Source organism: Entelurus aequoreus, linkage group LG13 (assembly GCF_033978785.1).
Source record: "Entelurus aequoreus isolate RoL-2023_Sb linkage group LG13, RoL_Eaeq_v1.1, whole genome shotgun sequence".
Lineage (NCBI taxonomy): Eukaryota > Metazoa > Chordata > Actinopteri > Syngnathiformes > Syngnathidae > Entelurus > Entelurus aequoreus.
The window spans coordinates 36,324,172-36,350,937 of NC_084743.1; the positions used below are offsets into that span (position 1 = coordinate 36,324,172).

Sequence of the window (26,766 nt, forward strand, 5' to 3'; positions counted from 1 at the left end):
TTTTTTGAACGATTGAACAAACAACAATTAATATACAAACACAATTAGGCCCTTTCAATGCAATACAATAATTGACAACCTGGCTGAGCAAGTCACACATCAAAATAAAACAAACACATTCAAACAAAAATGTCAAAAATAAAAACAAAGAACATCTGTTAAAAATGACAGCAAAATAACAGAGTCAATAGAAAATAAAAGAGACTAGTATCATTATAACTAACTGGGCGTATTGATAAAAATCAGTTTTTTAAAATATTTTGATATTTTCCAAGTTTTAACTAGTAATTTAAAATCATTAATCCGTTGAGAGAACCATGCTTACACTTTTAAATATTCTACTTTGATGTATGAACACCTTTCCTCGCAACGGAAAAAGATTATTTACCATTCTAGCTTGCGGTTTTTCATGCTGAATATGCTAATATCTGCTAATGTCCCTGAAATTTTGGTGTACAGCCAAACTCTTGGCTCCTCCCAAAATAAATGTGACATATTTCAAAAATAAACAATTTACATTTTATTTATAATTACAAAACAAACAGTTGTCAACCATTACATTTTTGTCAGGAATTGTTTTAAATATCATATTAAATAAATAAATAGTATTTATTTATTTTTAGGAAGAATTGGCTACCAGGCTATGTAATTCATTTTGTCCTTATTCTTCCCGTTTTTACTTCGGTAAAATATTTTAGTATATACCGTATTTGGACTGTGCCTGGAAAGTATTATTTTAATAACATGTGACGCCGTCTTCTCCATGATCTTCAGGCCCACAGACTGACCGGCCTCTGACCGGCCTCCGCCATCTTGCTTCTGCTATCCTCCTACCGGAAGTAAATCCCGGAAGTGGAAACGTCACTGTGCAGGCTCGGAGGTTCCGCCTGTCGACAGACACAGAAGCTTGTTAAAAGTCTGATTTGAACGTTTGTACACAGCAGAAACTGGAAATATGGCTGGGCGGCTACCGGCGTGTGTCGTGGACTGTGGTACAGGGTAAGCCGTTTTAAATGCTCACTCTTTCGGGTTGTAAACGTCTGTTTATGCGAGACACTAACATCATTGTTTTAAAACAAAATTTAAATATATTATGCTAAAGGTGCTTCGACATGACAGCCAATTAATATAGGTTGCTTCTTGCTGCCGACATAATAAATAAATAAATACAACAATGTAGCACCGTTTCGGGGTCCTCAGACTAATTTGCGCATGCGTAGCATTACACTTCCTCATTCATTCTTTTAGTCCATATATGGTTATTTATTGCATATTGCAGTTTTTTTTTTAGTTTTTGTACATTTTGCTCCTTTTTCGAAGTATTTATCCACAGTACTGTCTTGTGCGCCTTTGCGTCCAGAAAAGCTTTTTTTTAATGAAGAAAACGTTGATTTAAAGATTAGACAGTATTGCACAGAAGCATGTTTTTATACAACAAATCCTATTCTCGCTGTGACATGAATGTACTCATTTTAAAAATATGCTGTATGTCATCGTTGCTGTTATTTTTAACATTATATTAGTCCTCATAACTGTATTTGACTGAGCCTGCAAGCTTGGTTTTGGACAAGTTGCTTTCAAGTAGAGGCTTGAAGAAGACACTCCTTACATTGCATACCACAAAAAAACACCCCCCTCTTTCAATACTGTTAACCACACTGATCCTAAAATGGCATCTACAGTGTGCTATTTTAGACCCCTTCATTAAATTACTTTTACCTTATCACCAAACACTTAAGTTGCAGGATATTATTACCAATATCAATACCTACAGTGTTTATTAAAAGCAGGAAGTATAGTCAATGCAGTGGTTTGGTCATGTATTGCACATCAACCCCTTGCTTCTACTATTAAAAGACTTTACTCACAAAACACAGCAATAGAAATATGAAAAGTTATTATACATAACTTCCCTCCGGGTACTCCGGCTTCCTCCCACCTCCAAAGACATGCACCTGGGGATAGGTTGATTGGCAACACTAAATTGGCCCTAAATTGGTATGTCTGCTCTTACTGGGATTGTGCCGAAAATGTAATTTCAGTTCTTATGTGTCTTGTACATGTTACGAATGGACAATAATAAAGCTGCTGTCTGTCTGTGTGAATGTGAGTGTGAATGTTGTCTGTCTATATGTGTTGGCCCTGCGATGAGGTGGCGACTTGTCCAGGGTGTACCCTGCCTTCCGCCTGATTGTAGCTGAGATAGGCTCCAGCGCCCCCCGCGACCCCAAAGGGAATAAGCGGTAGAAAATGGATGGATGGATTATACATAACAAGCATTTTGGATAAGGTTTTGGAGTGCATGAGAAAAGTGGCAAGGGAAATGTAGCCCTCTTTGGCCACATTTTCATATTACACGGTGAATTCACGGCTTCCTTAACAGCGAAAAGTCATTCAATTGTCGTAAAGCCAGCAAGAAGGAGTACAAAGAGGAGGTGGAACATCTGGTGGATTGGTGCAAAAACAATAACCTTTGCAGCAATGTAAAAAGATCAAGGAGATGCTGGTGGACTTCAGGAAGGTCAGACACCCCCATTCCCTCTTGCACATCGGAGCAGAAGGTGTGAAAATGGTCTCCAGCTTCATAATAATAATAGTAATGGATTAAATGTATATAGCGCCTTTCTATTAGATATTCAAAGTGCTCACAGAGAAGCTTCAGGCACCTTGGTACCTCACCTGGAGCCAAAACATTTCCTGTCTGCTCAAGAAGGCACACCAATGTCTCTACTTCCCCAGGAAACTGCAGTGTGCTAGACTAGGAAGCTCCATCTTTAGGAGCTTGAGTACACTCAGCACCAGCGTAACGGTGCGGCATAGTAGCTGCACGGCTGATGAGAGGATGGCACTGCAGAAGCATCTCTCCCTAAAACTAAAGAAACTAGAGTCATTTAAATGATTAAAATACTTAGTAAATAGCAAAACAAATTATACAAATATAAAAACATAATTTAATTTTTTCTCAGCATTAAAATGTAAAAAACAAATAGTTTTGAGTTTTTATGCAGGAATCCAAGACCCAAAATAAACAAACTGCCTCGTCAGGGATCATGAAGGCGTTTTAAAACACATATAAACATTACCATTTTGAAATTATGATGCTATATACGCTGTTAACATTATTAGTACTTGCAAATGTGCGTAATTTAACGGATGCTTTTTCCCCCTCTTAGGAGGATAACTGTCAATTATTTTGCTTTGCGTTTAACTCCAAGTTCGGTCATTCTGCTTCCTTCTGCGGTACTGTGGAGCAGGAAAACATCGATTCTGATTGGCTGTTGTCACGGACATTTCCGCCATGTTTGATCGAGTTGATATGCTCACAGCCTAATCGACCTGGAATTGATCACAATCATATAATCGCCCAGCCCTACTGTGTCCTAAATTATTTTGCCCAAGCAGTGACTGCATGATCCAATCTATCTCCTGAGCCACTAACTCCACCAGTTGGCATACCCTTTGTAACTTAATCTGTCATCTTTGTGGTTTAGTTTTGCATGTAAAAAGTGGCATCATCGTCTTAAGATGCCCTTCAAATATTATAGATAATCATATTTTATCAACAGTTGTTAACCCTAGAATTCAATTGGCCGAGCTCAACTTCAGTGTTCCAGTGCATAAATATGCTCTCTCTGACTTGTGGTGTATTTCAAGCCTGTTGAGGCATGTTAAAGTAGGCAAGCTGGGACTGTTCACTATGGTTGTTCCAGATTTTTGCTCTCACATATTGTTTTTGTGGGTCTGTGCTTCTGTTATAGACCCATCATCTGGCATAGTGTGTCTACATGGCATCACTTGGGATACTTGTTCATTGATCTCATGGTTTAATAGACAATAAGTGTTATTTTCTACACCACATTTGAAATGAAGAACCATCAATAAAGTTTTACACACACAGATGTTTGTTTTTCCTTTTGTTTGCAGTTACACCAAGCTGGGATATGCTGGCAACACAGAACCACAGTTCATTGTTCCATCATGTGAGTTTTACACTAACATCACTAGCCTACAATGTGCCTCTCAGGAGCTAATTTCTACTGAATTTGTCCCAAGAATGTGAATTCAAAGATTAGCAAAGTTTTTTCCCATTGATCTATTACATACATGATGAAATCTCAGACTAACACGCTGCAGGTAAAGATATGAACATTTCATATAATGCTTATTGTGACCAAAATTATCACGGTATTGTTGAATGTGCCCAAAAAGTACTTATACACACACTAAAATCTTTTGACCAAGTTATTTAAAAAAAAAAAAAAGTAAAAGAAACCTAAAATGAATAGACACACTGATAGAAAACCCACTATTTTGTATGTTTTGTAATTCTTATGCTTCACTGATAGAGTTTTAGTTTTAATGGCTAAGCTTTTATTGTTTTGAATATTGGTTTGTACTGGAGCACTTTAAGATGTATTTAAATGAAAAGTAGGTAACAAATAAAATATATTATTATTATTATTATTGTTATTATTATTATTATTAATTCTTATTTCCGGCGGGCATTGTCCTACTCTATTTAGCGGTCCTTTAACACTCCGTAAAAACACCTCTGTGAAAACAACTGTCTCGTCATCCTCAATCACTCAGGCTAAGAGCACAGCTTGTAGGTTTAATGTGCACAATTGAATAGCTTAGTTGCTCAGACAGCAATGAGTTTATATAAGTTTAGATTAGGATATGTTGTTTCTTATTTGAGAAATATGTTAACATCTCTTGTTTTAATGTTAGCATTTAAGCTAGCAAGCTGGTGCAAGTCAGTCCGTGTGTTTATCAAAGTGCAGTTATCTATCTTGGTCTTTCCATAATATTAATTTAACACAGTAATAATAACCTTTGGGAGTTTTCCGCAGTTATTATTACCGTTTATCGTTACATCCCTACTGCAGGTCATATGTGACTTGTATCTGATTTTTTCATGTTAATGTCAACACTACAATTACAATTTTTTTTATATCCGACCCAAGGCTCTTTCGTAAAGGGATATGAATGTGATCATCACGTGTATTAGAATCAGAATCAGCTTTATTGGTCAAGTATAATTAACACACAAGGGATTTGTTTGGTAGACTGTGCTCTCGTAGTGTAAGAATGAAAGAAAAACACTAACTATGGCGGCGCCATTTCTACGTACAGCAACAAAGTAAAACACAACAAAAAAACATGAGGACTGCAGTCTGAATGACCGTGTCGCATTCTTCCGACCCATACGTCATGAAAAAGCGACAAACGTCATAATTCTTCACTAAAATAGACAGTCGTGAAAAGAAATAGTGGACGAATGATCAGAAAACAAGCGAAAAAGTAGATGTTTTAGAACTCAGGTCAATGTTTTACCAGTCCAGACTCCGAGTGCTTTCACACACGCTCCTCTGAACCCAAGTCGAAGCAAATGCCCCACAAACTGTGACAGCAAAAGTCCTCTTTTTTTCTTAAATTTCCTACGCCAAATAATTTGGTTGAGAAAATGTTGACGCCGGTTGAACAAAATCCTTGAAATGGCCATAAATGTCCCTGGACTGAGACCTACTATGATTGAAGCCATGTTTACTTCCGTAAACACTTGGCAAGTCATGTTTTGTAAGCTAGCGGGTCAGCTCACGGATGCATTCCATTCACATCAGGCATACATAGAACTCACATATTTTTTGGAAAGGTGAATGACTATTGTACATAAAAATATCTGATTTAACAATAAATCCCTATTTTGGCAGCATACCCATGAACATATCCTTCATAACTGTTAGTCCAACCAAATACAGATTTTTGTATCTTTGCTGACTCATGTCATTAAATGTGTTGTCAGGTATTGCCATCAAAGAGTCCGCCAAAGTTGGAGACCAAGCTCAGCGACGGATGATGAAGGGAGTGGATGACTTGGACTTCTACATTGGAGATGAAGCTGTGGATAAACCCTCATATTCTACAAAGGTATTTCTTTCATTCGATAACTGACACTTTTCAAAAGAGAAACCAATCAGAGCTCTTTGGATTTTGTGATTTGGCCAATTCACACGCATTCAACCATTCCCGTCGAACTATGCTTTCCCTTTGTCTGACTTTGGCGTGTCCAAAATTTATAAAGCTACTGCCACATTTAGAACCAGTAATGGATGCATGGCCCACAGTTGATACATTTTATACATCAACTATACTAAAAGCAACGCAATGTAGTCGGGCTGAATTATCCGTCCATCCATCCATCCATTCATTCATCCATTTTCTACGGCCACCTCATCGCAGGGCCAACACAAATAGACAGACAACCATTCACACTCACATTCCTGTGGGGGCGTTGTCATGGTCATGGATCTTGTGAATATTTTTTTCTTGAGGATATTGTTTTGTCATGTTTTTCAATTTTTGCTGCCTTTTTTAATACCATAATGTATCACAGGCTGCACTTTGTACAAGCCTGGTTTATTTACATGCGTATATCTTTCTGCCGTCCCTGAACGTTGGAATTTAGTTTGGCAGATATGTTAACAGTCCTTTAAATTAGAGGGTGGGTGCGCGTCAAATAAATTAAATGAGACTAAGAAGTATTTAATAGCATTTTTTGAAAGTTAATTACGCCCTTCTTTTTGTTGTTATCTTTTTAATCAGCGCTCTATATTATCACTGATTAGAAAATATTAATTTAAGTAACAAAAAAGGTGAAAAAAGTCCAAATGCATCAATACCTCCTCACCTGGGGTTGTTATCGGACAGTGAGGTGTGGACGCTGTTTTGCTTGTCTCCTTGGTCAAGCAAAGGTGTCCCATTAGTGATGTGCAATTGGAACGTGGCTGTTTTTTTATGGCCCCGAAAAACCACCCATCAAAAATGGGTACATTGAGCTAAGGGCATCATGTAATGAGAAAAAGCAGAATTTCCAATACTAATAGTGAACAAAAACATAAATATTTTTCTTTAAATATGCAGTGCATTTTGAGCACAGGAAGTGAACATACATATAAGAATTTTTGGAATTTGATGTAAAAAAGGGAAAGGAGTAAATACACTTTGCTTCTTTCTACTTCCTTTTGGAAATGTTGAGCTATAAACTTAAAAGTCGTAACTCAAAATACTATCACAAATTAATACTTCCCTTTGAATTGAAATAACATGCAATTAATCCATGCTTGGCCCCACCAAAACAGCACAGTTTAACATGCAACATGCCTTTAAAAAAACAAACAAAAAAACTTGGATAAGAAAAATTGTATGGCAAACATTGAAATAAACTGTTGTACAACACGTACAGTAGTTTTTTTAAGTAATGTAATACAATTGTACAACATGTGCCTTGGCAGTTGGACTTTTACTGTATCTCCTTCCAGCTTCTTCTCTGTCAAACAAACCATCAGCAGTTTGTCCATATTTTCTTGGATAAATGTCTGCCGTTTAGATATTATTTCAATGTCCTTGGCTGGCATTATCGACTCATTCTGCTTCAGTATGGTGCAGACTATCAGAGTTACGCTCCAACTGCTTCACCAAGTTTGCTAGCTACGAGCTCTGTCATCTTTTTTTTTACGGAGTTCTTTGTGACATTCACTACGCTAACTAGCGATGGGGAGGTTCGTAACCTAAATATATGCTCCCAATCTAATGCACAACAATTAGTCCAGAAACAGCTCGTATCCCAAAAATGCTGTCTTTCTTTGTTAAACTAAATCTACCATAAAATAATTGATTATTTTTGTCTTTGTCAGAGGGTAAAGAAAATCTGTAGATGGAAAAATTTCATTTTATATTCTTGTCAATATGGTAATTTATAGAGGTGGACCATAAATATTGAACAGACAATTATCTGGCTGATACGAGAAATTATGACATCATAGCAATAAATCAGATGACGTTAAGAGACAGCGACAATACCTGATTAAAAAAAATGCTCCAATGAAATTACCCAAACTGTGTTGTCGATGGATTAGGGTGAGCAAATCAAGCGCTTGTTTCCCCTGTTAGTCTGTCATAAATTACCCCTGAGCTCATTGTAAACAAACATGGCATAGAAAGCGTGGGACTTTGTCACTTTTTGTTTGCTATTTGTAGCACATGTTCTGCAAACATTCCATGAAGAGGTGGTTGAGCTTCAACACATCAAACCTTATCAGAATCAGAAATACTTTATTAATCCCCGAGGGGAAATTAAAATTTTCAGCACAATCCCATTCAAGATCAGACAAACATTACAGGGAGACAGAACAGGATCAGGCATTACAGGGAGACAGAACAGTATCGCTGACGGGTCTGGCAACTTCCGGCACCCCTTTCAAAAAAGGTGAGATACAGGTAAACAATGGGGGGGTGAGAGAAAAAAAAAAATCGGTCTAAGCCTGGGCCCCTTCAGCCACCTGAAACGCCAGCATAGCTACATATGACGATCACTCTGAAGATATTTTTTATGATACTGTCTAGTATGGTTCATGACCTGTTTATTAAATGCAAATTTTTATATCAACAGTGGCCAATTCGTCATGGGATTGTGGAAGACTGGGACCTAATGGAGCGCTTCATGGAGCAAATCATCTTCAAGTACCTTAGGGCCGAACCTGAAGACCACTACTTCCTCCTGGTGAGACAATGAAGACAAAAGAAAACAATGTCAACTTAAAAAATGTAAAGCGTAAAAGTCACCTATTGAATTAGTTATCAATATAGGATTCCTTTAGCAAACACTCTCTATCTCTAAATTATTGATTTTGAAGCTTGCAAACATACTATAATTTTTGTATTTGCATAATTTCACTATTTCTACGATGTACTATCAAAAATGCCATAATGTAGGATATGTTTATCTTTTTAAGACATGATATTATCAAACACAAACAGAACACATGTTACACTGCGCTTCATGTTGTGCATTGTCTCACATGCGTCTTTCCAGCCAAGTAGGGGCGCTGTTCTGTGAGTAAGAGCTTTTTTCCAACAGTGTTAGTTTATTTAAAGGTAAAGCTGCATTATAAATTATAATATACTCAATCTGTGGTCATGCTTTTACTGTAACAGATGGTCCTGAGCAACATCAAATCAGGTATGCACGATAATTTTACTCAATATGATCATTTCAGACTTCTGGTACGATCATTTGTCCATTGCGATCAGGCAACATTGACACACTTTGCATTACTTTAGTTCAGTATCTGAAATACACAAGTACAAGATCATGTTATTGTTCTGTCTTGTAATTTATATAAAGTGAATATTGATGTAAACAATGACAGCAATCCTTACACATAAAAGATGTCGCCTGTGCAAGTGAGCATTGTTAGCTTCATTTAGCAGCCAAATGGTATTAAAAAAAAAAACTAAAACTAAAATTATACAAGAACATCAATAAAACGTCACACACTTTTTCTTGCTTCAAACATGTTTCTCAAAGCTTTACAAAACTCAAACTGCCAATGACTTCTGGGCCCATAGAAAGCTACCGAACGTAACACTGGCAAAACAGAAGCAGAAGTGGCGGTTTTAAAGTAAAAGGTTTCGCAATAAGAGCCTCCGCATTAAAGTGGACAAACTTAAAAAATACTTAACATGTACCGCCAAGTCTATTTATTGTTGTTTAAATTCATCCTAGGCAAGCTGCCACAAAGAAATAAAAGTATGAAAATCACTGTACATGCAGACTGTCACAGGTGTGGACATTTGGTCATTGAAACCTGGTGTTAATGCAGCCAATTTATATCTAAAAATATATACTGTTTAATTCCACAAACTTGCTTATCACTTTGTTCTGTACATGTTTACATTTATTTTTATATAAAATTATTTGGTTTTAAAAAAATTTTAAATAAAAAGTTACGGTGAAACGCCGAAATTAACAGTACCCATACTTCAACCTGTCCAAATTGTAGTACGTATCTAAGGCTATGGTCACACAGAATGTCCGATTCTGATTTTTTGTCAAATCTGATCTTTTTATGTAGTCGTTAATATTACAAAAAAAAAAAATGCAATGTCTAATGTGAACTCAGTCTGACCCGCATGCAGTCATGACATCACACGTGCTGCACTGTTTACGGCAGTAAAAATTACTCAAATTCTTGTAGGTCCTGTGGGCGAGCAGTCGGTGACATGTGGGGTGGAGCATTGATGTGAGCTGCTATATATTATATTAACATATTATTTTTTGCCAGTTTTCTGCTCATTTGTCAACTATTTATTTTGCTTCCATCTATTTTGGGAAATAATTAAGAAGCTTATAACTATTTGATGACATATTGGTCGGATTGGATGAACGCAACACGATCGTTCAGACTGCAGTCGCATCTGATTTATATCCACATACGAACAAGGCCTTAGACAAGGTGCAGTTGTTTATTTATTCTCTGTATATTTGTGTTTTATCCCTTTATAAATTTACAGACTGAGCCTCCTCTGAACACACCGGAAAACCGAGAATATACAGCCGAGATCATGTTTGAATCCTTCAATGTACCAGGACTGTACATTGCTGTGCAGGTCAGACTTCTATGCTGATATCATATATGAACAATGCTGACTGATATCCTTTTTCAACCTTAATCATAATGGCAATGTTTTTAACGTGTAAGTGACGATGCAGTATTGTGTGTTTGTGTGTGTCTCAGGCCGTGCTTGCTCTTGCAGCCTCCTGGACATCCAGACAAGTGGGAGAAAGGACATTGACAGGCACGGTTATTGACAGCGGGGACGGTGTCACCCATGTCATTCCTGTAGTGAGTCATGTTCATTCATACTGCCTCTAAAATGTGTATTTTTCCAGTCTCACTGTTGTGTCTGTGCGCGTATGTATACGCTACTATACCCACCCGGCAATTTCCAGGCATTGGAGATGGTATCGGATCCGGTGACGTTGATAGGTTTTCAATGTAGTGAGTTTTCAGGACCCACAGGCGGTTATTTAAGGGGGTCTCTGAAAAAATGGTTATTATTTTTCTTAAATGTGTAGTGTTACATACCCTTTGATAGTGGTATGGTATAATATAGCTATAATTAAGAGATAATTCATGTTTAAAATGTTTTTGAAATTCAACAACATTTTTTATCAAAATATGAAATGTTTATTGCAACACAACTGTCACATTGTCATGACATATACAGTTAAAATAAAATAGCATTTTTGTACAACATAAGTAGCACTAAAATAAATGACTAAAATTCAAATGAAAACAACCGGTACCCAAATACGTTACCAATAAGTGTTGATTTTTACACATAAGCAAAAAATTCTCTACCACAATAGATGTGCATTTTTTGTTGTGAGTACGGTAGTGCAAATGTTGTGCAGACCTTTGTATGTGGTGATGAGCCACAATCGCAGAAAAAATAACTTGCTTGGGAGGAAGATGCAGATGGTAGATGCACTTATTTTGTATCAGGTGCAGTAGAGGAGACAGAAGTGTACTATTCTGATGATCAGTAGTAGTGAAAGCAGAAAATACAGTTGCAATAGTCTATTGACCAGCAATAGCTTTTATATTTTTCTTCAGTGACATTTTTGCATTTTCCTTTCCCTTCTTACTGGAAAAACAGGTTTTCATCTCAAACAGCATGTATGCAAAAGAAAACAGCGACTGCAATTCAAATGTAATTTTCATCAGTATGTTTTTTTTAATTTCATTACAGCATGTCCCCTAAGGCGATCACATATGTGCTGAACAGGTGCACAGAGGGTTGAAACAGTGCTTTTCTGGTCTGCTGAGAACACATTTTATTTTGCTCTTTATTCTGATTTTAAACACAAGTTGTTGTTCGCAATGTATTGTTTTTAATGGAAAAATTAGGTGCTTACCCAGGATGCAAGGATCATCAGCTTACTGCGTCCTTTTAGGTTTGAATGCGACAGGGACGAAGGAATCTAATCCATTATTATTAATCTAGTCAAGACAGCCAAAAATATGAACACAAAACACATTTTATAGATAATTTGTGTAGTTTTACATGCATAAAACAATGTTAAATACATATACATGATGAATGAAATGTATAAATGAACATTTAACACCACTTTAACCTTTCATTGAAGAGCTGCCTTTAAGGTCTCTCTTTAATTCAATAGGGTTTCTCCCCTTCCTTGTCAAAGTGCTGGAACCTGCAAATTTCTTCGATCCCATGGTGGATTATTTTGCCATCGTACTCAATAAAAAAAGGAAAGAAACTGAATCACCAACGCGCGGATTCTTCGTTTGGACACTCCATTCCATGGAATGATAAGCGGGCAAATAGACTAGTTTGTTGAACATGTTTGGCCGTTTGATAACCGAGACTGTACACTAAAACTGGGGCAAGTTTTTGGTGAAAATGCACATTTTACAAAAAGTAAGGTACCACTTTGTGTATAATGTTTTCAAGGGATTACAAAGAATGCTATCCTTTGCAACACTTTGAGTCAGCTAAATTCTGTTTCATTTTTTTCTTTGATGATTCAGGCTGAAGGTTATGTTATTGGGAGCTGTATAAAGCACATTCCCATCGCAGGACGAGATATTACTTACTTCACTCAGCAGCTTCTCAGAGAGCGGGAAGTGGGCATCCCACCAGAGCAGTCACTAGAGACAGCCAAAGCAGTCAAGGTATGTCCGAATTTTTTCATCAACAATTATCTTTTTATTTATTTCTCTATTATTAAGCTCTAAAACCATAGTTTTGGTTTTCTGTTTTTTTGGTTTCAGTCCAAGCAGAACTTAAATTGTTTCCTTATGACAACACTAGATGGCACTCATGCTCAGTTCAACTCTTATAACCCTCACATTTAGGCAACCTTATTTTTACCTTCTCCTGGGACAATAGAGAAGGTAAGTACATTGACTGTACTTAGATTAGTCAATGTACAGCTTGGGAAACAGCGGAGCCATTATTGTGCTTGAAGACGTGTATTGAGACTAAGTACATTGCACAGTGAACCAAATAGTGTAAGCACTGCTGTCTTGCACAGTCTTCATCCTTCTGGACATTGACTTACTCCACAATATCACAGTACACGTTGGAATTCATGTTTCCCTCATGTGAACCCCAGCTCCCCACTGCTGGTAGCACTCATGCAGCCCCAGCCCATCACGCTACCACCAAGACCCAATTATCTTGCTACTCACTTGTGTTCCCAGATATTTACACAATGTCTTTGTGTTGACTAATATTCTTCGATAGGTATACACCAGCTCTACACTGGTGATATAGTGTTGTCATGAGAAAGCTGTTTATACAGTCATAAAGAGTTTGTTACAACGAAGTGGCGACTAAAATTTTACAGAGAGTGGTAGACTGTCATTGTAAAATCAAACGTTGACAAAATTTGACACACTTGAGCTAAATCATCTCTGAAAATGTTGTAGAAAAGTTTTTGAGTGGAAACTGAGGATCAAAAAATGTGTAAAAATTCCTGCTTCTCAATTCAAATGTTGCTGAGACATGGCTGATGGACTGTCTTTGACCGATGATATGTAAAAACAAGAACAAGGAACAGATGTAGATCTTGTGTTGGCACCTTTTTTGCATTCGCTCAGTCTTCTTGTTTTTTTTTTTGTGCAATTCTAAGGCTGGTATAAATGTTGCTTCCCTGGCAGGAGCGTTTCAGCTACGTGTGCCCAGACCTTGTCAAAGAGTTCAACAAGTACGACACAGACGGCTCCAAGTGGATTAAGCAATACACCGGCATCAACAGCATCAGCAAGAAGGAGTTCACCATTGATGTGGGCTATGAGCGTTTCCTGGGGCCTGAGATCTTCTTCCACCCAGAGGTTAGTGTAAAAAAACTGAAGGAATTACAATTTAATACAGTGTTGTATCTCCGTATTTTTACGACCCTCTTTTCATATTAATCGATTTTTTGGGCGAAAGATTCTACAAAGAGTTTGCTGCTATTTTGTTTAGTGCTCCGGTTATTATACGGCCAAACATTGCACGTAACAAGCTTGCCCGTTTGCCTGTGTGTCATTTAGCGCAATGGAGTGTCCAAACAAAGAATCCACACTTAAGTGACTCAATCGCTGTACTTTTTTACTGAGTACGACTGCAAAACATTCCACCATGGGACCCAAGATAAAATAAATACTAAAAAATAAATAAAATAAAAAAGATGTCATGATCTGTTAGGACTGGACCCCCATAAAACAGGCAGCGGTGATTTGTTTCTTTATAATGCTCACATAGAGCCAATCCACACGCAAAACAAAAAGTACAAAAATAAAGACTAAGGTCGTCATCTACAGTGCATTCGGTATTCACAGCGCATCACTTTTTCCACGTTTTATTATGTTACAGCCTTTTCCAAATGGAATAAATTCATTTTTGTCCTCAATTCACAGAAAATATGACATACCGGTAATGACAATGTGGAAAGGTTTTTGAATGTTTTTTTGACCAATTTATAGAAAACGAAAATCACATGTGCATAAATATTCACAACCTTTGCTGAATACTTTGTTGATGCACCTTTGGCAGCAATTACAACCTCTTTTTGAATACGATGCCACAAGCTTGGCACAGCTATCTTTAGGTAGTTTCGCCCATTCCTCTTTGCCCATTCCTCTTTGCAGCACCTCTCAAGATTCATCAGGTTGGATGAGAGGCGTTGGATTTCATCCAGTATGTCTCCGTACATTGTTGCATTAATCTTTTCCCCTATACTGACTATTTTCCCAGTTTCTTCCACTGAAAAACATCCCCACAACATGATGATGCCACCACTATGCTTCACTGTAGGGATGGCATTGGCCTGGTGATGAGGGAGGTCTGTCTGGTTTCTTCCAAACATGACACCTGGCATTCACACCAAAGAGTTCCAATCTTGTCTCATCAGACCAGAACATTTTGTTTATCATGGTCTGAGAGTCTTCCAGATGCATAATTGGATAATTATAAAATCTTTTCAATAGCAGTTGGAATTTGTTCATAATTTTTTAGGAAAATAGTTAGTCAATTAGCGGATGACACAACTATTATTTCCATGCCTAAAACTTAAAATTTTTTGATGGAGTTATTGTTGTTTAGAGAGATTGCTAACATTTTCACAGATAAGATAAATAAGTATGGCACAGCTAAGATAAATGAGTATGGTGATAATGGACACTCTTGAGGAATGTCCACCTTGAATGTTAAACTTGGAGTTGTGCCTGAGACTAGTAAGACACAGCTATTAATATTGTAATATAGCCCACCAATTATTTTCTAAAAATAATACCAAATCCGGGTTGTCCCTGCACGAGAAAATGAAAGGTATGTTCAGTGAGTCAAACGCTTTATAAAAGTCCAAGAAGAGCAGAAAACCATCATTTGTAATCAAGTGGACCTTGTATTCAATAATGTCCCTGATGAGCCTTATGTTGTTATCAGTGTTGGGTTAGTTACTGAAACCAGTAACTAGTTACTGTTACTAGTTACTTTATTTCAAAAGTAACTGAGTTACTAACTCAGCTACTTACACCAAAAAGTAATGCGTTGCTGTGAAAAGTAACTATTTAGTTACTTATTTTTTTCCCCCTTTTTTTTTTAAGGCTCCCATTAATGCCCTTTTAGCCTTCATTTCAGTACTGTTATTGCACTGGAGAATAATACAATCTGTTCTCAGTGGCCTAGTGGTTAGAGTGTCCGCCCTGAGATTGGTAGGTTGTGAGTTCAAACCCCGGCCGGGTCATACCAAAGACTATAAAAATGGGACCCATTACCTCCCTGCTTGGCACTCAGCATCAAGGGTTGGAATTGGGGGTTAAATCACCAAAAATGATTCCCGGGCGCGGCTACGCTGCTGCCCACTGCTCCCCTCACCTCCCAGGGGGTGATCAAGGGGATGGGTCAAATGCAGAGGACAAATTTCACCACACCTAGTGTGTGTGTGACAATCATTGGTACTTTAACTTTTAACTTTAACTTTAACTTGACATGCATTTGCATCACTGAACTCTGCTAAGCAATATGGTCTACATACAACACACAAACTCTGCTAAGCAATGTGGTCTACATACAACACACAAAGACAAAGATAGGTTTCAAAGGGCCAATTTATTTCAGGCCAGAACAAATTGACAAAACTATATTAAATTGCTGCAACATAATGGCACTTTAACTTTAACTTTAATTAGATAGGATCTTTGATCCTAGACACAACTTACATTTAACTAAAATGTTCTTTTCTTTGTGCTCGACAAAAGAAAAGTAGTGAGAATGTTAAGACACTCGACTTCTGGCTTTCACCATGATGTCATGTTAGTTGTTATGAGAGAAGCGTATGTGTGTGTGTGTGTGTGTGTGTGTGTGTGTGTGTGTGTGTGTGTGGCCCTTTAAGATATGACAGCATGTGAGGTGAGTGACGTCAGTGAGTGAGTGGGCGAGAGAAGTGAGGGACCGGCGACAGTGAGTGCGTGCAGGTGCTCTAGGTTGGTGGATGGCTGCGTCCAAAAAGGTCAAAGTTGCAACAAACCGCCGGCCTCGTCATTCACCCTCAGCTGTAAAGACCCACTGCCGGGTAAAGTGAAGGTTGTTAGCCCCGAAGTACATAGGCCCTGGAGGAACGTCTCCCCTGCGCCCCTCAACTACGGTATGGGAGTCCCCCCCGCCTTCACCTACAGAAAGCACGCCTCTTCTTTTCCACCGCAGCGCTCCAATAAAACACACTCAGATCTTTGGTTTCTAGCCGATACTACTTAAAAAATAACGTAAAATAACGCAGTAACGCATCATGTAGTAACGGTAACTGAGTTACTGAATATAAAAAATAACGTGTTAGATTACTAGTTACCGCCGAAACTAACGGCGTTACAGTAATGCGTTACTTTGTAACGCGTTAGTCCCAACACTGGTTGTTATGAATGGAGCATCCTTGGAGGAATCCTGATTGTGTTTAAAAATACGGTACCTGTGTGCTTGTGACTCTGGCTAAAATGTCTTTGGAGCCCTACACAGAAAATATTTTAGACATGATATAACAAGGACTGACATCTACAGAAATATCTGCGCATGTATCAACAGAAACTGAAACTAAGAAACAGACCAAATGGATGTGTTTTGATATTCCAACATCGGAACCGGAAGCAGCAATTTTAAAGACAGGACCGCGGATTGACCTGTAAGAAAATCTGTACTATGGTCTGTGATTAGATCATTTTTGCCTCCGCTTTGTAATTATCTATCAATCAATCAATCAATCAATCAAAGTTTACTCATATAGTCCTTAATCACAAATGTCTCAAAGGGCTGCACAAGCCGCAACGACATCCTCGGCTCAGATCCCACATCAGGGCAAGAAAAAACTCAACCCAATGGGAACACCAAAGAATCTTGGAAGGTACCGCAGATGTGGGGATCCCCCCTTGTGACCGGTGCAATTGATGCCGAGTGCATACGGTTAATGTGATATATGCATATATTATAGATATAGATATCTGTAGAAGTCAATCCTTTTTTTGTCATGTCCAAAAGCATACCTGTGTAGGGCTCCAAAGACATTTAAGCCAAGCACACAGGCACTGTAGTATCCCCACTTTTACTTCAGACTATGAAAAAACATCCGTTTTGGTCGTTTTTTCCGTTTCTGTTTGCTGGGGATTTTCATTTTTCTATTATGAAATATAAAATAGCATAGGATATGGACTTTTATTTATCTCACAATGGGGGAAATGACATTGTTTTAGTGCAGGTTTTTACATAAAGTAACAGAAGTAAAGCGTAATGAACAACAAAAAACATTTAATAAATACTACTTATTGCTCACTAATATGTATAGATAGGAGATAAAATACAAGAAAAAACACTAACATCGGTATTGCACACCACGAAAAAAAACATCGCAGTAATCACATAAGTGCGTTGTAAAGTCATATGGCTGTGGGTAGAAAGGACCTGTAGCGCTCCTTCTTGCACTATGGATGTAACAGTCTAATGCTGAAGGAGCTAATCAGGGCCTCTACAGTGCCGTGCTTGGGGTGAGATGGATTGGACATTATGGATGTCAACTTGATCAGCATTCTTCTGTCAGCCACCTCCTCAAAAATAAAATCAAACCGTTTTTTCTAACCTGGTAATGAGGCTCTGAAGAATTTTGCAAATCCGCTTTTTGTAGGGAGCGCTGGTCAGGAGCATGGGCCGCCGTGCCAAAATCGATTTACACAATCTACTTCATTACAAATCTATCATTATAATCCTACAAATTTAATCACATGAGCAGCTTCAGTTGAGAGGATGCTGTTGGATTATTCAATTCGGAACACGGATTAATCAGATAGGCACAGGCAATATTGAAAACAGACGCATTTGAAAACTTTAACTGACGTGGTTTCATTTTGACAGCGCAATACAGCGCAACACCGCTTCCCTTACCTGCTCTGATTTTGAATGTGTTAAGGATGGGAGGAGACGAGCAACAAGCAATCTGCAAATCGGTGTGTAGGAAACGTTGCCATGAATGACACATTGTTGTTTATTTACTGTGATGGTCACTAGTCCTTTATTTAATTGCTGACTTTGAATGTTCCCAAGTAATGCCAACACTAGCTAAAATGTTTTGTCACCTAATTTTTAGCACAGTACCACTAATTATTAGATGCAGCCTGTAAAGTGACAGCCCACTGAGTTTCAGTGAGGCACGAAGCTTGTGTATTAGATGTGAGAGGTTTCACTCCTATTTATCTTCATTGGCCAAACTGCTTTGTTTTTAAATTGACATTAAAGTGTGAAGAATTTAGTTTTTTCTCTATTTGTGTTTGGTTTAATGTCAGAAAGATGTTACTTAAAAAAAAAACCAGTTCATGCGATATAGCATTTTGTGAATGTTTTTGCGTTGTAGTTTAATTTTGACATATTTTTGCTCAAACTATTTATGGATTTGATTGGTTTCCAATACAGTATGTGTCATCCCCTCTCCCCATGTTAAACTAAATACTGTCTCTCCTTTTAATATGAAGGTAATCAAGTGATCCATTGATCATTTTTGTCATAGTTCCATTTACATTAATGTAAATCAATTAGAGGCAAAGTAACAAACGCAGGCAAAGTAACATAAACGCAGCAAGTCAGGTTGGTTATTGTTTAGCAATAAGCAAGCTATGCTAAATCATAACCAATACTATACATTGAAGTTCAAGGAAGCAAAGTTAGAAATATTTGTTTCATGGATGTTCCCTATTGATTAGAGTTATTATGCCATATTATATAGCGTGAGCTGGAGTCTCAATTAATACAGGTCATTGTGTGCAATACAATGTGGGGGTTTCATGGTAGGTGTGGTGTGTATATTTTCCTACTTTTTTTTCCTTTGAAATCACATAAAGATGATTGCTGAAGTGGTGCAGACTCAGTCATAAAGAAAGGACTTCCTGGCAGGCATGAATTTAAGAAGCACTTTTTATTTGGACACAGCCTTGTCTCTATGACACAACCAACGTCAAAATCCTAAAAACCACCACCCAGTTCTGCCTTCATAATAAAAGCGCTGCATGTTGTATACTCTCTGCCTCCGCTAACAAAATACGGGTCTCCAAAAAATAGCTTACACAAGCTAGCGAGCTACCAAGTTAACCTCCAATTTATTTATTCTAAAGAGTATACAAATGAGTGCGGGAGCTGGACAAAGTAAAAACTAAAACCGACCACTTCCATAGGAGGAAAACTTTTTAATCACAATGTCATATTCTAAGTTATCAGCAACTACTGTGCATCTCTGTCTGATTTAATTCAGTGGAATATCCCCATTCTTTTAGTAGTTTGCCTGCTGAAAAAGTCTGTGGACCTCTAAATTAGTTTCATAGAAGAATTCATCCTAAAATTGTGCACCTTTTCTTACTAAAAGAGTATTGGTTGTGAATCGACAAACGGTTTAAACGGAGCATCCATTCTGAGTCGAATTGTCACCCCAAGAATCGGAAAATGAACTGTAAATTGTAATTATTCTCTATAAAATATGTCTTGTGTTCGTATTTTTTAGTGTCGGGCATGGATTAAATGGATGATTTTTTTAGGTCCTTTTTGGGGCAGATTATTTGTGAAAACCGATGTACCACTGTACTTAAAGGGGAACTGCACTTTTTGGGGGAATTTTGCCTTTCGTTTACAATCATTATGAAAGACATGACGACGGATGCATTTTTTTATGCATTTTAAGTCGTAAATAAAAGTCCGCTTGGGAGGTCCTCTATTATCAATAAAAAAAAAAAAATTCAAAAAGCACCAATAATACTTAATTTACATTTCGTGACTTGAATATTAACCAAGTATTAGTGATATTGTTTATATTAACGCAGAAGTCGTGGTCATTATCGTGTATGCCAGTGTTTACATCATCGAGTGGTAAGGTGCTTCCTCGGTTCCTCGCTTCCTTCCTGAACGTTTATTCTACATCATAAATCATGCCTTTCACCTGGATAATAGAAGGAAGAGGATGTAATCCGACATGTTGGGTATACTTTGACAGCCAATTTAGACCCAAAAATGGCGAGAACGACTCGAAAAGACGGGAATATAACAAGATTCTATCAGTATGCATCCTAATGACAGCAGACATTGCACAGTAAGTGGTTTTATTATGTTTGTTGGCCCTCATGACGTCTACAATGAGTAGAAATCAGTGCTGAAGTAGAAAAAAACTAACATTGTGATGCATTTTTGAAATTAATGATTAAAATGATCGAAATACGTAAATATTAAATGTTATTATTAATATGCCCATTTCTACATTGCATATACCGGTATACTTACATCATATATATATAAAGCCTTAATGGATGCTTGGATGCTTTAGGTTCCAGTGTAAGCGGACTTTTGATGTATTTAATGTTTAAAATGCATAAAAAATATCTTACATAAGTATTGTGAATGATAGGCAAAATTCCCCCAAAAGTGCAGTTCCATTTTAAAAGAGCCAGCTGTGTTTTCTTCCCAGTACCCGCACTCTAATTAAAACCTATCGCATACAGTATATAATTTGACAGTTTTGTCCGTCTTGTAACCCAATAAGAGGACACATGTTGTCACATGATGTAAAAAAGCAAATGTAGTAGCTATTCACTTTGTCATGACCTGTCTCCACAGGTATGACTGCCTATTGTGTTACCTTGTTTTCTGTATTTGTTTCCTGTCCAGCGCTCTTATTTTAGTTCCACTTGCTGTCTGGCTCCAGCACTCTGGCTTGAGGGGTGTCTCCCTCACCTGTCCCTGATTAGCAATCAGGCTTCTTTATATGGCAGCCTACCCTGCAGACTGTGATGGATCGTTGTATTCTGTGCTTCATGCAAACTGTTAGTGTTTCAAGTGCACCTCCCTGTTGCACTGATATTTGTACATTAAATACATTTCTTAACTTCATGTCATTTCTTGTGTCCGCATCCTGGGATCACAACTAATGCAGCGATGCGTGTTTGTGACACAAATTGTGTTACCGTAAATGTTTAGCTTTACTCTTCCTTATCATAGTCTATACATCTTTTTCTTTTTGGTTTCCTACTATCTCAGTTCGCCAACCCAGACTTCACCCAGCCTATCTCTGAGGTTGTGGATGAGGTCATCCAGAACTGCCCCATTGATGTCCGGCGTCCTCTCTATAAGGTAAACTGGTATTAGTTTGCACCACATAATGATGTATCTATGGAGCTAAATTAGGGCAAAACCTTTTGTACTAGAAAAAATTAACTTTAAAACTGGAAAATCAAGTTTCAAATTATACATTTATGCCAAAAGTCTTAATCTGGGGGAAAATATTTTAACCTGAAAAAAGGTCTTAAATTAAAAAAAAAAAACTGTAAAAATTAAAGCTCCATATTATATCCATATCAGTCATGTCGCATTGCTCCACAACCAGCTCTCACAACGCTGACCAGTAAGAAGCATGTTGCACTTTGTCATTTGAGTCACTTTTTCTTGGTCAGAACATTGTTTTGTCTGGAGGCTCCACCATGTTCAGGGATTTTGGTCGCCGTCTGCAGAGAGACTTGAAGAGGTCTGTGGATGCCCGACTCAAGATTAGCGAGGAGCTGAGTGGAGGCAAACTGAAAGTGAGCATCACAACACTCACTGCAAACACCGACTGCTGGAGCAATAACATTACTGCTCACCTCTAACATAAGAACATATTTTATAATCCTTTCAAATTCTCCTCAGCCCAAGCCAATTGATGTCCAAGTTATCACTCATCACATGCAGAGATATGCCGTCTGGTTTGGAGGATCAATGTTAGCATCGACTGTAAGTCACAATCATTTTATTATTCTTTGTAATGAACGTTCATCCCCCGGCTATCGGTGTTACTTTTTACAGTCCCTCCAGGATTTTGTGGGCTTTTTTTGCGATTAATAATAATAATAATAATACCTGGGATTTATATAGCGCTTTTCTAAGTACCCAAAGTCGCTTTACATGTTAAAAACCCATCATTCATTCACAACTTGTTGCGGTCGCAGCGTTGCAGTTGTTGTGTTTGCAGCGTTTTTATAAAGTTGCGACAAAAGTCGCTATGTTTTGAGGCTTATTTTTTTCAATTACATTAAATCAACTTGTGATTTCCTGAATTTGCCACAAAGGCTTTATGTGTTTCTTGTAACCTTAAAGTACCAATAGAATGGAAGAACAAGTTGACTCTATATGCTTAATTGTTTCGTTGTATCTAATAAACCATATCCAATTATATTTCCAATCAGTAAAGTATGTGAAAATACCATCTAAACATCACAAAAATTCCACAATTTTGATAATACCTAGCTCAACCTCTGCACCAAGCCCAATGCTACATTTCCAACCTCAATCGCCCCTTGCACATTTGAAATAAGATCCTGGTTTGCCCTCAAACTTCCTCAATTCAAACAGTGATAAAACCAAATTCCCATCGGTACAAAATCCACACTTTCTAAAGTCCACAGTTTCCACCTAACTATCGACAACTCCCCACTGATCTCCTCCCTGCAGGCCAAGAGTTTCGGTGTCATTTTGGATAGCACACTGTCATTCCAATCTCACATTAATAACATCACTCACTCTGCTTATTTCCATCTCCGCAATATTAACCGGCTCTGCCCCTCTCTTACTGTTCATGTTGCCTCCATCCTTGTTCACAGTCTGGTCACCTCCCGCATCGTCTACTGTAACTCCCTTCTCTTTGGCCTCCCCCAGAAGTCCGTCCACAGCCTCCAACTGGTCCATAACTCTGCTGTCCGGATCATAAACAACACCCCCTCATTCCATCACATCACACCCATCCTACAAAACCTTCACTGGCTCCCGGTCAGGCAAACAAATAACTACAAAATCCTTCTCTATACCTTTAAGGCCATCCACGACTTCACCCGTCCTTATTTGTCAGACCTTTTCCACATCGTTACTCCACAACGGGAGTAGAACTTTCAGTCACTCTGCTCCCACACCCTGGAACTCTCTCCCACCTGACATCTGCAATGTTGACTCCCTTCATACATTTAAATCTAGACTCAAAACCCACATGTTCAATATTGCATACTCACTGTAACTGCCTCTACACTGTCCTTTTATTTGTTTGTTAAATGTTGATGTTATCTTTTGTAGTTTTTATCCATCCATCCATCCATTTCCTACCGCTTCATTATATTTTAATTATTGTATCTGTATATTGCAAAGTGTCGTTGTTTTTTTTAAAAAGGCACTTATAAATTAAATGTATTATTATGATTATTATTTTCAGGCGGCCATTTTAAATATTCCGCTCCGAATGTCTTTGGCAATTTCCGTAGATTTGGGGTGCGATGACGTCACGATGGGAACACATCTGCACTTTGACCATATCAGCAGATCACTCATATATCTGTTCATGTTCATAAGACATGAACAGATATGTTTTTCTTTTTTTATGCATTCTAAGTCGTAAATAAATAAAAAAATCCGCCAACAATTGAGTCAATGGGGGCTCTATTTTGCCCACAAAGCCCCCTAAATTACCATCCAAAACCCACCAACAATACTCTTTTTACATATCGTGACCTGAATATTGAATATTTTGTAGTTAATTGTTTGCCTGACCGGGAGCCAGTGAAGGTTTTGTAGGATGGGTGTGATGTGTTGGAATGAGGGGGTGTTGGTTATGATCCGGGCAGCAGAGTTATGGACCAGTTGGAGGCTGTTGGACAGCACGGTGGCACAGGGGTTAGTGCATGTGCCTCACAATACGAAGGTCCTGAGTAGTCCTGAGTTCAATCCCGGGCTCGGGATCTTTCTGTGTGGAGTTTGCATGTTCTCCCTGTGACTGCGTGGGTTCCCTCAGGGTACTCCGGCTTCCTCCTACCTCCAAAGACATGCACCTGGGGATAGGTTGATTGGCAACACTAAATTGGCCCTAGTGTGTGAATGTGAGTGTGAATGTTGTCTGTCTATCTGTGTTGGCCCTGCGATGAGTTGGCGACTTGACAGGGTGTACCCCGCCTTCCGCCCGGATGCAGCTGAGATAGGCTCCAGCGCCCCACGTGACCCCAAAAAGGGACAAGCGGTAGAAAATGAATGGATGGATGGATGGACCTGAATAATAACCAAATATTAGCGATATTGTTATAAGCGCTAACACAGACAAACTATTTTTTTGCAGCGCATTGATAGCAGAGAGGTAACTAGCTAATGCTGCTGTACTGTGAGCCGGCCGATGTCCTGCTGCTGTTGCATCGCATCTTGGCTCGTCAAAATTATTCTAGATTATAAATGCTGCCTCTCATCTGGATAATAGGAGTATTAAGCCATTATTCTAGAAGTTGTTCATCTATGACATTCAATTTATACCCGATGATGGAGACAAACTCATCCTCCTTATGTTGAGGTAAAAGAATATAAGGTTCTGGATCATATTTTTTTCCTTACCCAAAGTAATCTTTGTTGGCTCTCACAAAGTCTGCTTGATTTGCATTGTTGTTGGTGGGGAAGGGATTTGTGGTTCCCACCTCTACGTCACGGATCACGGGACTGGCTTGCTCATTATCTCTCAAAATGGCTCGGAAATCTCCATGATATTGATACTATTTTGATCATATCCATTTACTCGATAACTTTTTAAGTCTTTTGGTGTCATAAATCATATATAAATGATACTAGCTTCAATATAGAGGCAACTTGTTTTTCCATTCCACATTCACTAACCTAAAAAAGCACAGCATTTCAACAAAAATTAAAAAACTAATTACTGTATCGTGTTTCCTCGCCAGTTTGCGTTTCATTTACTGCGTAAATCTCAGTGCATTTCAGATTTAAAAGTACCTTTTGAGGACATTGAGATTTTAGTATCCATTTGATTTTTTGTTAAAATTATGCAGCTTTATGCCATGTTTTAAGAGCATAGGAAGTGTTAAAGTGTTTGTGAAAACTGTGTGGTCTATGTGGAGGTCTTGTAAAGACTTTGCGTAAATTCACTTACCAGGGGGTCCAGAACATAACCTCTGCGATAATCGAGGGGGCACTATTGATCTTTTACTTGTTTTATACCACACAACCTTAAAATAGTCACTAGATGGCAGTAAAAACACACACCCTGGATCTCATTGTCAAATTACTTTGTTTAATCGAATATAACTAATAAAAGTAATAATTTATCATATTTACAGAAAGAAACACCACCCTAGGTTTCCTTACGGTTCGTTTTCTGCTCTGTCGTCCACATGCTGCAGACATCCTTTGTGTTCATTTTATGCTTGAAAAGTGTTTGTCCATCGACGACGAGAGATTATCATCACACTTCAAAATCTCTATAATGTAAATGCTGCCTCTGTAGGTCAGCATTGCAAATTAATATATGTTATTGTCTTACCCTGCATATATAAATGTTAAATATATAAATGCATGTAAACTAGGAAGTCAGGACGTCAGTGTGTTGCTAAATGTTTACTACATTACTCCGAAGGCTCAGTGCGGTAGACAGGAACAGGAAATAGGCCTGAGCTACACAGGAGGATGACATTTGTGCTATTTGATTAATAAAAAGTCGATATATTGTTACAAGTTGTCCCTGCGTCGTCTACACAAGAAACAAACCTAAGTTGAGACGCTCAGACAAATTTGATTGGAGAAAACGACGCTGATTGACCAAAATATCTGAGGGACAAAGCTGCAAGGCCGCACATAATTCGCAGGGACCGGTTGAATGTGTGTGAATTGGCGTGATCGCAAAATTGCGAATTTCTGGAGGGACTGCTGTTGGCACACACGTGATGATGCTAATGTATGTTTTGATGATTGTGTTACCCCTATCTTTGACTATTGTTTCACAGCCTGAGTTCTACCAGGTCTGCCACACCAAAAAGGACTATGAAGAAATCGGACCGAGCATTTGTCGCCACAACCCTGTGTTTGGAGTCATGTCTTAACTGTTTGACCAGAAGGGGTACAGGTGCATTTCTTCTTCAAACCTTTGGTTTCTTTTGAGGAAAAAAAAACAAGAGAAATGGTATTACAGTTTTACTAAACCATTTGCAAATTTTTGATGGTTTTCTACTAAACACCACGCAGCGATGACTAAGGACCATGGAGATTATCATGCAGTCAATATCAGGTGTGCACATTTGTAATGTACATCCAGGATGAAATTAAGTGTTTAAAACTATGAAATGTGTGAGCAAGTTTGAACTAAGGGTTCAGCCTTCATTTTGCCAATCCTCCTAGTATTCCCTTTGTTTGTCCAACATATCTGCTTTCACTTCAAACGATGATGCAGGACACAAAAACAAGGACTGACCGATTAGAAAGAGGAGTCTGCATGACTGTAAGATCAGTATTATTTGATCAAATTGATTTTTAATGATTATTATCAAATTATGGGGGGGAAATGGGGATTTAATGCCTTACAACATTCCAATAAATGCTCATTTTTGTCAG

At 38.1% G+C, this 26,766-nt stretch overlaps 1 protein-coding gene across 1 annotated transcript; it reads left to right on the plus strand.

Moving 5' to 3' along the window:
• The first annotated feature begins 809 nt into the window (after positions 1–809).
• On the plus strand, positions 810–26,766 carry LOC133663365 (actin-related protein 3-like). Its single transcript, XM_062067785.1, has 12 exons — positions 810–999; positions 3,925–3,980; positions 5,807–5,931; positions 8,453–8,563; positions 10,357–10,452; positions 10,581–10,688; positions 12,402–12,545; positions 13,536–13,709; positions 21,409–21,501; positions 21,822–21,947; positions 22,054–22,137; positions 26,163–26,766. The coding sequence occupies exons 1-12, from the start codon at positions 956–958 to the stop codon at positions 26,256–26,258; spliced, it is 1,257 nt and encodes a 418-aa protein (XP_061923769.1). The 5' UTR covers positions 810–955; the 3' UTR covers positions 26,259–26,766.

Excerpts from the sequence above, each read along its gene's own strand:
- LOC133663365 (XM_062067785.1), top strand. The coding sequence starts at position 956 with ATGGCTGGGCGGCTACCGGCGTGTGTCGTGGACTGTGGTACAGG. Across the intron at positions 8,564-10,356 it reads AAGACCACTACTTCCTCCTG|ACTGAGCCTCCTCTGAACAC; the intron begins GTGAGACAATGA and ends ATAAATTTACAG. Across the intron at positions 13,710-21,408 it reads AGATCTTCTTCCACCCAGAG|TTCGCCAACCCAGACTTCAC; the intron begins GTTAGTGTAAAA and ends CTACTATCTCAG.